The 15,650-nt window shown below is 40.9% G+C and overlaps 1 protein-coding gene across 1 annotated transcript; it reads right to left on the minus strand.

Moving 5' to 3' along the window:
• Window positions 1–2,790: 2,790 nt before the first annotated feature.
• LOC138948646 (crystallin J1A-like) lies at window positions 2,791–15,649 on the minus strand. Its single transcript, XM_070320218.1, has 8 exons — window positions 15,464–15,649; window positions 14,720–14,896; window positions 13,798–13,908; window positions 13,045–13,137; window positions 12,440–12,596; window positions 10,890–11,083; window positions 4,164–4,303; window positions 2,791–2,956 (listed from the first exon to the last, which is right to left on the minus strand). The coding sequence occupies exons 1-6, from the start codon at window positions 15,525–15,527 to the stop codon at window positions 10,891–10,893; spliced, it is 795 nt and encodes a 264-aa protein (XP_070176319.1). The 5' UTR covers window positions 15,528–15,649; the 3' UTR covers window positions 2,791–2,956; window positions 4,164–4,303; window position 10,890.
• Between the last annotated feature and the right edge of the window lies 1 nt (window position 15,650).

The raw sequence follows: 15,650 nt of genomic DNA on the forward strand, positions 1-15,650 counted from the left end.
GCGAAAGAACTCACGAAAAATTTCAAAGAAAAACAATTTCAGAAAAATTTCACAAGTACAAAACGAGCGACGAAAAACGTCGCTAAAGTTATAACAAAACGGAAAGATCTCACCACACAGCGTAGGTAAAGGTGAACAGTTAGGCGACGACCAAGGGGAGATGCCAAAGCCAAAGACTATGACAAAATGCTGAAGACAGCAGGAGCGTACATCAGGAGCGTCCTTCCCAGTTGAACCGCTGAGAGAGAATGATACAAATGGCGGCGTATGCGCACGCATACGGATGTTGGACCGGACATCGGTCTGATATTATGGGATGGATCACTCTTTTTTAGGGTGGTCTCCCTTGTTACCAAGGGGAACGCGTACAGCGTTACCAGCACTGAACTAGAGTTAATTGCTATATGTGAGTTGGGTAATAATATGTAATTTAATGCCAATTTTAAAGTCTTAGGTATGACCCGGCCGGGGTTCGAACCCACGACCTTCCGATCACGGGGCGGACGCCTTACCACTAGGATAACCGTGCCGGTATAGGTGTGTGTGTGTGTGTGTGTGTGTAGTATGTTTATGTATGTGAATGTGTGTGTAAGTGTTAAATATGTGTGTGTGTGTGTTTTTCAGCCAATATGTCTGTGTTTCAAGAAAGTTGTCTCTGATCTGAACTGCACCATGAAGTACAGTACGTGCCAGTGGAACCCCTTTTTGAAGACCACGGGCCGCCCCCCTAATTTAAGACTTCCTCCCTTTTAATGCCGTTCCTTTAAACAGTATTTTATTCGTAAACAGACACATGATAATATAACAACATCATTAAGAAGGAGCACAACAAGTTTAAAACTTATGGTAAGTGCTCACATAAACATTCCTGAAATTTCATGGCGGATTATGATCAATGCGACATTTTAATGCCGTTCCCTTTTTTCTGTTTATAACCTTAACAAATTTATCTCAATTTTAGGACTTCTTGCTTTCTGAGACCTGATTGTCTCAGATTTGTGAAGGTCTTAAAACTCACTGCGTTCCACTGTAGAGAGATTTCACATTCTGGGTATACCTCCAGGGTTCCGCAAACATACATATTACCAAGCTACAGCCTAATACAGACCCGTTTACCCCTAAAACATTGCATGTGTATTTTCTGGGAGCAAAATGAGGCAAATGTGTAGTTTTGTAATTGAATGTGTAGAATTTCTCGTCGACCTATCACAACAACAAGAACAATGATTGCTACTTTTTACCCCATGTATTGATTGACTGACGGAAAAATGCAGACAGTGCAATGAGCATGACTTCACTTTCGTGTGCTCTGCGTTCAGCCATTGTGTCGAAACGCCCGCATGGTTTGGCAGTAACGCGTTCAGTTGTGCCCGGCATTTGCTTGGAGAAGCCTATTCGGCATTAACAAGCTACAACGCAACGCCCGCGGGCGCTTTACGCGCTGCACGCAGCAAACGACTGCTGGCCGAAAACATGGATTGGAAAATGGATCGGTCAAGGGAGATGAAGAAAATTACGGATTGTGATATGCGTAGCCGAAACAATACCGTTTGCGTGCAGGGACGGGGCGGTGTGAGAGCACAACGGGACAAGGAACAGGTGTAAACAGTAAAGACAACAAAAAAACAAAAACAAAAAAATTTTTAATACTGTTTGCGTAGAAAACGACAGACTTGCGTAGTTGCGTAGTATATTATTCAAATTCGTAGTTTACTACGCTCAATGTGTAGTGTAAACAGGTCTGCTAATACAATGTATATGTACTGAAAACACAAAACAGCTAGGTGACAAGCGCAACTACAATGCAGAAACAACAATCACACAGGAAGAAATATACACTACACTCTGTATCGTTCTTAAAAAATATGTATTTTGAAAGCATTATGATAACGTACAGCCATGCACTTACAAAATATGAATTCATGCATGAGGGTGTACGTTGTAGCCCAAAAATGTGGGAAAAAAGATATGCATCGAACACAACTGTCTGAGATCATTTCAAGAGATGTCTATCAACAACAAATGACAAGGAACAAATTACCATCATGCCTCATTTACCAGCAACGCAGGTTTCTAATGAGAGCAATCATAAGTGTTCTCTTTCACTTAAAGCCGTTTACAGACATTTTGGAAGAAATGATACCAGACTATCAATGACATTTAGAAAATAAGCTGAAAGTTGACAGGAAAATAAGAGAATTTAGCCATAAAAGATTTGATTCATTACTCATGATTTTATAAGCAATTTGTCATATTGTGGTGAACAGAGATTATTGCACATGCATGCCATAAACAAAATAAAACTGTAAGAATCAGTTACAAGAAATGTAAGCAGTTACATGCATATACAATATTTAAGAAGTTTATAAACCATAAACAATAAACTGCTTTAAAATCTGTTAAAAAAACAACAAAGATACAAAAATGAAGGTCCCTTTCATACAATACTTTAGCTGTAATTACATACTTTCAGTAAAACCTCCAGATTTCAAGTCAAATCAACATCTTTGAATTAAAATACAACCATCCTCAACATTTTCAATAACTAAAATTTCATCTAAGATTAAAACTGATGATGTAAATGTTTATACAATAAGACAATTAAGATAAAATGAAAATAAAATACTACCAAGATTTTGACAATTTGTAAAGTGCTAGAATTCCTGTTGTAGCTGAATGTCATCTTTGGAAAATGAATGACACACTTTCTAAAGCAATAAGACTATTATTTTTGTGTGTGTGTGTGTGTGTGTGTGTGTGTGTGTGTGTGTGTGTGTGTGTGTGTGTGTGTGTGTGTGCAATAAGACTATTATGATGATAGGAATTAAGATGTCGGAATACTGTACTGTCATAGAGCTTATTACACAATTTTGGTCAGTTTTTCAGCCAGTTCCAGAATTTCTGGGTATGTTTTGGTTCTCTGGCACCAGGTCTGAGGCACAGCATCCAAGCCATACTGGAAAAAATGGATTGGAATCAGTATAAAATCGATCAACCTGAAAAATCGCCACACCACACCACATTGGCGGTAAACTAACTATTCAATACATAATTTTATTTTTATTTTTACAATACTGATTTACAAAACACTGGCAAAGAGTTGTTCTCAGGCCTCAGTCTTCTGTCAGTGGCGCATCATTATTTGATCTCACACTCTGTTCTGAACCACCGGCCTGTCGACCATCCGATAGTTTTGACATGTAGGAGGTCTTTACAAGGACATTTAATTTGACCTATATTTTACAAATACTAAATGCGGAATTCTGTTTCGTAAGTCTTTTTAATTTCAACTCAAAATCCATACAACTCAAAATGTAGCGCATGTTCGTGAGCTACGTCATGGCCCAAGCACAATGCATGCCAGGTTGATATCTGTCAAGACGTATTGATAGATAACCACATAAACGTAAAGGGGAATACAAAACACAGAATATTTTATTGCCCAAGTTTGGGAATTCTTTCTGAAAAATGCGGTGGGGGGGGGGGGGGGGGGGGTTGGTGGGTTCCATTGTATTCAATCCAGGTCCAATTGTGACCTATTGTTCTCTGAGTCTGAGAACATTTAACACCGCTAGCATGACGTCTGATACTATTCAATCCAGGTCCAATTGTGACCTATTGTTCTCTGAGTCTGAGAACATTTAACACCGCTAGCATGACGTCTGATACTATTCAATCCAGGTCCAATTGTGACCTATTGTTCTCTGAGTCTGAGAACATTTAACACTGCTAGCATGACGTCTGATACTATTCAATCCAGGTCCAATTGTGACCTATTGTTCTCTGAGTCTGAGAACATTTAACACCGCTAGCATGACGTCTGATACTATTCAATCCAGGTCCAATTGTGACCTATTGTTCTCTGAGTCTGAGAACATTTAACACCGCTAGCATGACGTCTGATACTATTCAATCCAGGTCCAACCTGGAAAGTACACATCATCTCGATTCCCCTCTATGTTAAAACATGTGTGGTTGTGTTATGTATGTGTGTATTGATGCGTACTTCTATGTGCCTATGTATTCTGAGAGTGTGTTTTTATGTGATATAATACACAAGCAATAACAACAAAATTCTGTTAGTTACATTCATACAATAAAGTTTTATTGAATTGAATTGAATTGAATTGAATTGCATTGAATTGAATTGATTCCTTACTGACCTTGGCTGCCATGCAAGCACCAATGAAGCCGCTGCGAGAAGTGTTACAGCCTCCAACCCTGATGGTGGTACGAACGCCCTGCACATAGTCCTTGCCTGTCAACGCTCCATGTAGGGCGGACTGGAAGGACCCAGGCAAATCTGAAACAGTTGATAAGGCAACAAATAAATAAATGTTGGTTAAAGCCATATGTACTCGATGACTATACACGCTAATTGCTTTACCAACAGCTGGAGACATGCTAAATTAAGTTCCCTGCAAAATATTGTGGTCTAGGACCCCTTCAATGTTGAGATATGTTAATTTTCATTTTGATCTGGATCGTCCTATTTATAGATTTGCCAACAGAGGTAGCGTTGACGCAAGGGAAATAACTCCGCGTCTTTGTTTACATCCAAAGTTTTTGAGACTCTAAAACAAGCTGTAATGCATGTATATGGTCCGCGCATGGCGACATATCGTCATTACATGGTCTTATCCCAATAAACATGCCAGAACTGGGCCACTGCTGGCGTTTTGATGGCAATGCCAGTTGCCAGAACTACTGCCATCAAAGGCCCACCTATGGCCCAATGCTGGCATATTACCCGTATGCACATTGGCAAATTGATGGGCCATCACTGGCAAGCCAGCACTTTGCCAGCAAAAACCCATCATTTATTTGCTGGCTTTTTGATGGCTTGCCATCATTTTTCCAGCAATTTGCCAGCAATTTGCCAGCAAAAACCCATCATTTATTTGATGGCTTTTTGATGGCTTGCCATCATTTTGCCAGAATTTTGCCAGCAAAAACCCATCATTTATTTGATGGCTTTTTGATGGCTTGCCATCATTTTGCCATCGTTTTGCCAGAATTTTGCCAGCAAAAACCCATCATTTATTTGATGGCTTATTGATGGCTTGCCATCAAAAACCCAGCATTTTGCCAGCATTTTGCCAGCATTTTGCAGGTTTTTAGTTCCATATAAAAAAAAACTTTTTTCCATATATTTTCCGTTAATGGCCCTTTACCTGCTGAAATTACCGGGCCACAACTGGCCCGGCAAAATGCCATATTTCTGTCTTTACCATTGCCAGCAAAATGCCAATAAGTTGCAGGAAATATACCAATACCACTGATTCGGATAGAATGACGGCTCTATTCATGTACTCGATCTGCACAGTCTTGTTAGCCCATAGATGGTTGTTAGAAGTCTATAAATATGCTTTGTTTTGTCATTTTTTACTGTGAATGTAATAACAATAACAAAACACAGCACATCAATGGACTTTTCAACCCATGCTGGCGGCAAGACGTGCGCAAATAAAGCAAAGGGCAATGCTGTCAAGCTGTACATTAGCAATATGCATATGCGTAATTATCAAATTCATCAGTAAAATGCAATTGAAATGCTAATCACATTTGTCGTGTAACTTATCTGGCAAGTAAAGGCAGTGGTTTTGACAGAATATCGTCATCAACGCAGTTATAGCGGGCACAACAACAATACAGTAATATATATTAAAAACAAAACAAATGTAAAGCTTCCAAACAGCAACGACTCATTACGAAACATTACAGAAACGTACGCTTTGTTTTCAGTTGCTCACTGTTTTATTTTATTTGTACAGCGTTCTAAATTTCACACTCGAGACATGATGACCAAAGGCAGGAATGTTTCTTGTTCACTTCCCAGTAAACCTCCGTAGGATTGTCTTGATTCTGTCATTTCTCTGTTCGCATCCGCAACGTTGAGATAACGCTTCTTTTCTTTGTCCTGACGTCGTAGCCTACGGTAAGCCATTGAAACTCTCAAGTCCTCCTGCCGTTCACCTCTTGAAACATGAAAGCAAACGAGTTTTGTTGGTTTTAATTCATTATTCCATATCACACACACACACACACACACACACACACACACACACACACACACACACACACACACACACACACACACACACACACACACACACACACACACACAACCAAACAACCAAACAAACGCAAGCATACACGCAGGCATGCAAGCAAACAGCACACGCACGCACGCACGCGCGCGCGCTCACACACACACACGCGCACACACACACGCGCACACACACACACACACACACACACACACACACATACACACACAGAGGCATTCTCACAGAGAGGACGACTTCTTGTAATCTATCATATTTTCTGAACTGACTAAAATGCCAAGCAGAAGTAAGGGGTCAACAGGAATATGTATTTTGATCTAACCTGCGAAGCTTACGTTGTCTCGGACAGCTCTCTTGCGTTTCTCTCAGGAACTGAGACCCAGGCGAGCTGCATCTTATCCAGTTGGGCAGTCAGACACTTGCACAAATCTTTGTCCTGGAGTGAATAGACACATACTCAATGTCAACATTCACAAGATGCAATTTGTTTGGTTACAAGTAAGCTTATGGTAATGCCTATGGTGCTTTTCTTTTGACAGAGACAAAACAAACTCAATCACACAAAGAAAGGAAAAAGTCGCGTAAGGAGAAAATACAATATTTAGTCAAGTAGCTGTCGAACTCACAGAATGAAACTGAACGCAGCAAGACCGTATACTCGTAGCATCGTCACTCCACCGCCCGTGGCAAAGGCAGTGCCCGTGGAATTGACAAGAAGAGCGGGGTATTCGTTGCGCTAAGAAGGATAGCACGCTTTTCTGTACCTCTCTTCGTTTTAACTTTCTGAGCGTGTTTTTAATCCAAACATATCATATCTATATATTTTTGGAATCAGGAACCGACAAGGAATACGATGAAAGTGTTTTTAAATTGATTTCGAAAAAAAAAAATTGATAATAATTTTTATATATTTAATTTTCAGAGCTTGTTTTTAATCCAAATATAACATATTGATATGTTTTTGGAATCAGCAAATGATGGAGAATAAGATAAACGTAAATTTGGATCGTTTTATAAATTTTTAATTTTTTTTACAATTTTCAGATTTTTAATGACCAAAGTCATTAATTAATTTTTAAGCCACCAAGCTGAAATGCAATACCGAACCCCGGGCTTCGTCGAAGAGTACTTGACCAAAATTTCAACCAATTTGGTTGAAAAATGAGGGCGTGACAGTGCCGCCTCAACTTTCACGAAAAGCCGGATATGACGTCATCAAAGACATTTATCAAAAAAATGAAAAAAACGTTCGGGGATTTCATACCCAGGAACTCTCATGTCAAATTTCATAAAGATCGGTCCAGTAGTTTAGTCTGAATCGCTCTACACACACACACACACAGACACACACACACACGCACACACGCACATACACCACGACCCTCGTTTCGATTCCCCCTCGATGTTAAAATATTTAGTCAAAACTTGACTAAATATAAAAAGGCACACACACACACACACACACACACACACACACACACACACACACACACACACGCGTGCGCGCGCAGATTCTTTCTTACAGAGAGGACGACTTCTTAAAGTCTATTATATTTTGCGAACTGACTCAAACGTCCAGCAGAAGAAAGTTGAAAAAAAGACCGACAACGGAGGAAAAGAACAAGAAGATACTAGATCTAACGCCGTTGCGACGACCTGCTCACACAACTGTTTGTGAAACTCACCACGCTTGCTTCTAGCCGGAGGAGATCGGACGCGTACTGAAATCGAAGAAGGTGCTTTGGAAATTCCTTGAAGTTGAATGCAAAACAAATAACCGGACATCTGCAGAACCACCGCGGGCCGGATTTAGTTGACAATGCGTCATCATCACGAGTGACGTCAAGATATTTCGACATTTGTTTGTACATTACGTCACTCCAAGTGAGAAAGTCATACCGCTGTGCTGTCGCAGATCTTCTTGCCAGCAATTATCCAGCATTGGCCCACTGCTGGCGTGCCAGCAAAAACCCACCTATAATTGCCAGCAAATCGCCACCTATGGCCCAATGCTGGCAAACAAGCACTGGGCCACCAATGGCGTGCCAACAGTGGGCCAATTAAGGCATTTTACTGGCCGACAATATTACTGGAATGCCAGAGATGGGCCAGTGATGGCAAGCCATAACTGGGCCTTTGTTGGCAAACCATAATTGGCCCAGTGTTGGTTTTTTTATGGCCAGCTTTACCAAACTTGCCAGCAAAAAGCCAGCAGTGGCCCAGTTCTGGCATGTTTATTGGGTATGGTGCGTTTGACATTGATTATGGGCAAACTACACTTTGTAAACACGGGAGCGCGTACATATGCCTTTAAGGAGAGAGAAAAAAAAGGTTGATGGGTAGGCTTTCAAATTAAAAAAAAAAAAAAAAAAAACTTCGTTGAACTCAATCAATCAATCAATGAGTCTTATATCGCGCATATTCCGTGGGTACAGTTCTAGGCGCTCTGCAGTGATGCCGTGTGAGATGAAATTTTATACGGCCAGTAGATTGCAGCCATTTCGGCGCATATTTACCTTTCACGGCCTATTATTCCAAGTCACACGGGTATAGGTAGACAATTATTAACTGTGCCTAAGCAATTTTGCCAGGAAAGACCCTTTTGTCAATCGTGGGATCTTTAACGTGCACACCCAATGTAGTGTACACGGGGGGAGGTTCGGACACCGAAGAGAGTCTGCACACAAAGTTGACTCTGTGAAATAAATTTCCGCCGAACCTGGGATCGAACTCACGCTGACAGCGGCCAACTGAATACAAATCCAGCGCGCTACCAACTGAGCTATATCCCCGCCCCGAACTCGTGTCGAGTTCAAAGGAGTTTACTTCCCATAGTCTCGGTATGGTTCGCAAAATGTGCCAACAGTTTTTTAAAAAGTTTTTTTAATTTATTTTATAAATGAAAAAAAAGTTTTATGGTTGGCACAAAAAAATAGGGTCGGGTTACCCTAAACCAACATATTTTTGTGTGTGGCCCAAGTGTTGTTGTGTTTGCTTGATTCATATATATACAGTGGTGCCTGCGATGAAAAGACGTACACCCTTGGGATCAGTTAAAGGAGTCCCTACATTGGAGGTGGCCTGTCATGACAGGAATATTTTGGTCAAGATAATAGACAATGGCCGGGGCTCCAGAAGGTGTCCTTCATGGGAGGTGTCCACTCATCAGAGGGGCCTCAAATCGCAGGTACCGCTGTGCAGTAGTAGAACCTCCCTTTTAATACCTCTGCGATTTATCTACGGACGTTAAGAACAGAAAATCTGAAGTCTTCAAGTGTGGGAAAGTTTGACCAATTTGGGGGGGGGTGGAGGATGAGATGGCTGAGACTACATCTTCCCTATATTCATGTCGTGCATGTCAACGCATAAGAAAATTTGAGTTTGTGCCCAAACTATATGTAGCCGTGTGGCAATTTCACGTACTGTTGTCCCTCTCTTTTACTCCCTGTCTATTATCTTCCCCTGACCCAAGTTGTGTCTCCCGCTAGGATTATTGTGTGTTGTAGCTAATTTTAGGTGTGTAGGGAGGCTGGTTTCTTATTGGTTGATTGTTTGAACGGGTGCGCGCGTGAGTCAGAATAATAGCGTGGGCTAGGATAGTACCCGGTGTGATTTTGAAGTGAGAGGACGTGTGTCAGTGTGCGTATCGGCTTGGATTTGTGCTGTTTAACTTTTGATTGAACGATTACTGTGTTAATGTAAGGAGTGTAGCTGAGCCATTATAACGTTTATTTTGCCAAAGGAGTGATTCGAGGATTGTTTAGAGAGACTTTGTGTGTGTGAACAAACGTTTTAGAGCTGGTTTTACATCAGCGAAGTGACTTTCGACCGGGATCGTAATTTGAGTTCCGACGAGTTGTGTGCGGCTGTATAGTGAGGAAGGAACTGTAAGTAGATATTGTTTCTTTGGTATTATTGTATTTGCTATGTTTAATCAGTTCTATGATGTGTTCTGAGCGTATGATTGATGCCATGGCGTGTATGTATGTATGTGTGTCAGCCATTTTGTTTCCCGCGACAGCTGAGTGTCTTTGTTCACGACGTAGCGTGCCTTGTGACGTCATAGCTAGAGTAACCTCCCCTTAGTAACTTAGTAGTATGGACCTTGAAATTATCGGCCCTCGTCACGCTTCAATGCGTGCAGACGTGACGTGTCCCCGGAAATCTATTGTGTTGTAAAGAATAATAGGTCCTGTCTCCCATTCGCTCTTTCTTCTACCCCCTTCCCCTCTGTTCCCTTGATATATTAGGTTTATTGTGGAATGTCCGAATAGTGAGGATGCATTGGTATGAATGGTTCGTTTATACTTGTTATGCCATGTACTTATATTATGTTTTCTTTTCTTTTCATGTGTTATCAGACACTGCTTTCTGGTGTCTACTTTCAGCTGGTGTACGTTAAGTAAAAGTCACGTTATCGCAACCTCTGTCTTGGCGTCTCATTTATGCTTCCTGGCCTATTTCCCCCTTCCACTCCACCCTACCACATATAGAACACCATTCCTAGAAGACGAGATTGTGTGACCGCTGTGTAGTGAACCAAATTCAGACATTTCACAAACCAATTTTCTATGCTTTTAACTTATGTCAGTCTTTGCAGAAGTTATGTGTTACCGCTGTTTTGTGAACCAAATTCAGAATTTTCTCTGCTTTTAACTAACATCAGTCTTTGCGAAATTAAGTTCTGTATGACCGGTAGCGCTGTTTAGTGAACCCGATTCAGAATGTTCTATGCTTTTAACTTACGTCAGTCTTTGCGGAACTTTTGTGTGACTGCTGTTTAGTGAACCAGATTCAGAATGTTCTATGCTTTTAACTTACGTCAGTCTTTGCGGAAGTTCTTTGTGACTGCTGTGTGGTGATCCACATTCAGACACTTCTGGACCTGACGCAAATGGCCAGCCACCGCACGATCCAGTTCCTGGGGGTTCTGCCGACTGTTACTGCTCAGGTCGGAGAGCACTTTCTCCAGGACCTCTCCGCTGTCTCCATGCAGAATGAACTGCTCCAGGATTCTGGTGAAATAGGGAAAAGACTGGCATTCTTAAAGTTTGAAATTGACAGAGTTACTTCCCATGCCATAGGAGGCAAAGGGATAATTACATGATCAACAGTATCTGTAAACTTGTATTAATGTCAGCTGTCAGTGTGCTGGACATATCGTACTCTTGTGACTTCAGACGACCAACCAACAAGCCTGCCCCCAAAGCAAACAAACAAAGAAACATGGAAGAAAAAACAACAATTAACGTACTGTACCAAAACACAAACTAATTCATGAAATCCACATTCCGAATATATCACCGAAACTTAACCCTTAGGCTGGTTGTCGCGACATATGTCGCGCTACTTTACGCATACTGTCACCTGGTTGTCACGACAAATGTCGCACTACTGGCTCAGTCTGTTTTGTCGGTTCCGATTACCTCCCATGGATGCGAAAACCTATATGACCGTTTTTGTGTGTGTTTTTTTCTCTGTTAATTCACCAGTGGCTATGTAACATGTGTTACAGAATTGCACCAGTGTAAGGGTTAATATATCGTATTACACACATCATGTCCTTCATATGTAGACTGTCTAAGTCTGCCTGTGTACGTTAATGTAATTATTATTCACCAATCCTTTACCACAGTAGTTTATAAACTGCTTTTACCGGCAATAGATGATGTCTGTAAATAACTCTGTCAGGATTTTCGGCGATGTGGCAGAGTATAGGGCCCCAAACACAGGCAAGCTAGTCAAAGCGAGCCCAAGCAATTACACACGGCTGATCTGCTTAGACCTGCCAACTCCGCAAACAACTATAATAATACTCTGAATCTGATGTGTACGTTACACAGTGTATATATGCTAATTAAAGCAACGTGTGCTCAACATGATTCTTTTTCTTTCGGAAATATACACTTTGGAGCAAGATTCGCTGCTGACTGCTTGCAGTGGTTGCTTAAAGCAAGCATTTTTTTCTAAACTCACGATAATTTCAGCAACCAATCATGAACTCATATGTATTATTTTCCTAAGTAAAGGGTATCATACTGGAGGCCGCACACAGCATACAATACACATCAGAGTTAGTTGTTTGCGGCGATGCCAGGTCTAAGCCGATCAGCAGCGTGTCATTGCTAATTGGCTTCAGCTTGCCTCAATGTTTAGGCACTACTCTGCCACACCACTCAAAATCCTGACAGCGTTAATTAGTTCCGGAAAACAACAAGACCAACCACAGGTTTCCTTGAGTGGTAAATGTTGAAGGATGGATGCTAATACATTGTGAATGAACAGATGCATGCTACTTATTAAAAGCCTCACAATGATGTGCTTGGCAACAAACAAACAACAAACAACAAACAAAAAACCAAAAAAACTACCTGGCAGCAGCTAAGCCCATAGCAACCGCCGTGTCCGAGTTTTGAGTCACTCTCAACACATCTTCCACCCTGTCCAGCATTTCTGGTCGACCAGCGTACAGGGCACATACCGGCACCATGCGTAGAACACAGTCAATCTGGTCATCGTCCTCTGAACCTGTGGGAACCATAATCAAAAAACAAAAAAAGGTAAGTTGTTGGAATGTTTGTTATTGACAAAACAAATGTCTGAATCTTGGAACATTCCATGGCAGTCTCTTTGTTTTTGGATTTGTGGGAACCACAGTGAATTATAAAATGAGTCATGATAGTTTTACTGATAAATTTACAATTTTTGGCATGTTAATTAAGGGACATGACGTCATCAAAGATATTTATCCAAAAAATGCAAAACAAATTCTGGGGATATCATCCCCAGGAATTCGCATGCAACATTTCAAAAACATCTGTTTGGTAATTTTCTAGAAATTGCTGCATTGGTGAACGCACACACATGCACACACACACATACACCATCACCCTTGTCTTGATTCCCAGTCTATGCTAAAACATTTAGTCATAACTTGACTAAATGTAAAAACAAGACAAAACAAACAATTCATTACCAGTGTCCTCTTTCTTTGCCTCCATGTTGCTCAGGAAATGTTTGATGCTGCCGTGCCTCCACGGTCTGCTGATGGGCAGTGTTGGCTTGACATCTGTGACAGAAACAGAGTACAGTGGAACCCCCCTTTTAAGACCTTAAAAAATCTGAGAAAATCAGGTCTTAAAAAGGAGGTAAATTTACAGAGGTTATGAACAGAACATCTGAAAAAACAAGGTCTTAAAAGGGAGGAAGTCTTGAATTGGGGGGTCTTAAAAGGGGGGTTCCACTGTACATGTATTACAATTTGCTATTCACATTGACGATTTGTAACCTTTTTTTAGTCAAGGAAAAATTGGCTTGACAAAATCATTGAACATTGAACGCCTTGAGTCGCCATAATTATATGCGCATTATAAATTCTTGTATTATCATTATTATTATCACTTGTCTGTGAATGGTTCTCCTGATCAAATTAATTTATTCCCTTGAAATTTTCTTCATAATTCAAAATGTTTATAGCAATCACCCATACCAAACTCTTTTTGTCAGCCCCTTTGTGGGTTGTTACGGACATGTTTGATTGTATTACTTTCTTATAATCAGGCCTGGGAATGAGTAAAAGTGGTTTGGGCGTACTGACGGGAAAATTTGGCGTTTTAAGCATTTTTAAGGGCACACGGAGGCTCTTTTCTTACACAATTAGAAAAGGACTTCGTCGTATTTACGACGAAAGGTGTATCATTTCCAGGCCTGTATAATGATACATACTCACTGACTTTGTCCTCCTTCCCAACTGTGTAGCGAGCATTTTCTGGATCCTCGTAGTCAGATTTGGGGCCAAACCAGTCGTACGTTGCTGCCTTCAGCGCTTCACAGTCCACTCCTTAGTGTTCAAAAAAAGTGAAAGCCTCTTGCTGGGTTATTTTCCACAGCAGTAAATATGAGTGTGCTTGTGCATGTACACACAAATATACACACAGGAGACACACATACAGGCATGTACACACTGACACACACACACACGGTCATGCAGTGACAGGTAGGACAGACAGACACACATGTATGTAATGTATACAAAAGAGACAAATTATACATTAGAGAGTCTCAAAGAGAGAGAGAGGGAGATAGAGAGATCTGTGACAGAGAGACAGCATTACACACACACAAACACAAAAAGAGAGAGAGAGAGAGAGAGAGAGAGAGAGAGAGAGAGAGAGAGAGAGAGAGAGAGAGAGAGAGAGGCAGAGAGAGAGATATACTAGATAGGCAGACAGGAAGAGGAGAAGTGGGAAACAAAGTGACTACTTTTGTTGACATTGTTTTTAATGTTCACTGACATGTAAAAGTTGTTCAGTTAATCTGTTCTTCTTTTTAGTCAATTTTAACGAGAGGAACTGAGCTTCTTTAAATTTGATTTTTGAGGATGTACGTCTGTACCTTTAGTACTGCTGTGTTAAACAACCTTATGTACAATCAGACTGTTTGTTGCATACTGCCTAGAAGTAAATGGCCTGTCTAGTGATGTAATTAGTTTTAACATAAATGATTACAAAGATATAGACATGTATTCAAAAGCATCTGCCTACTTTGTTCATGATTAGCAGCACATAGAAAAGCTGTGGCAAGGCTGTACTACCACCTGTACAATATTGCACAGTGTGTTTGATCAAGCTAAAATGTGTGATCAACCAAACCTTTCTTGTCAACCAGGGATTTGAGAATGACATAAGCCTGGTCTCCATAGCAGGTATGACGTCCCACTGGGATGCGGTAAAATGGATTTTGCGAGGGCTCCCAGAACTCCACCTCTTCCTTGTCACCAATGATGCTCTTCAGTTTCTCCTCATTGTACAGCCAGTGAAGGGGTTGGGCTGAAAGAGCAGAGCATTGGATTTTAAAAAAAAACAATCAAATTTGTCAAGCAAAAAAGAAAAAGCTGGTTGTTTAATTATATTCCTTTTATTGTGACGTGCATCGTTAGATCCAGCACATGAAAAAACACCAATATATGCACTCACACAACACAGGCATGCATCATTGCATGCATTATATATGCCCACACATGCAAAACACACACATTCACACACGATTACAATACAATGAGTACAAGCACGAATTGAAAACAGGCCTTGCACATATGCTACTCGTGCACCTGGGTTGTCAACAGCTTACAAGCCAGCACAACGGTCAACGCTGGACCACAGATGCAGATACAGACTATAATTTAACTTTTTAAGCATGTGAAGTTATCTGCTCAAGCGCATAACATTTTTTTTCATGTTCATTATTTTGCAATTTTAGATTGCTTCAATCTGCAGTGTGTCGATTCTGAGCTAGATTACAAAAACAGAAGACAGAAATTATCAATCAGCACACAACACGCTGACATCAAAATGCGCGAAATTCTGCACAAAACATAAACTGAAGAAGAACCAAACCTGCTGCGTCTGCCACTAACGCCCCGACAACAACGGATACACGTCTGCCAGTTACTGCAGACATGGTTAACTGTACCCAATTATCAACACTATGCGTTCTAACCGCAAAACTGTTGAGTCATTTCAACAATGTAATCACTGTTTGCATAACCGTGTTACGATCGTCGTCTGCTAAGCTTAGTGGTTT

Source organism: Littorina saxatilis, linkage group LG15, assembly GCF_037325665.1.
Source record: "Littorina saxatilis isolate snail1 linkage group LG15, US_GU_Lsax_2.0, whole genome shotgun sequence".
Classification (NCBI taxonomy): Eukaryota; Metazoa; Mollusca; class Gastropoda; order Littorinimorpha; family Littorinidae; genus Littorina; species Littorina saxatilis.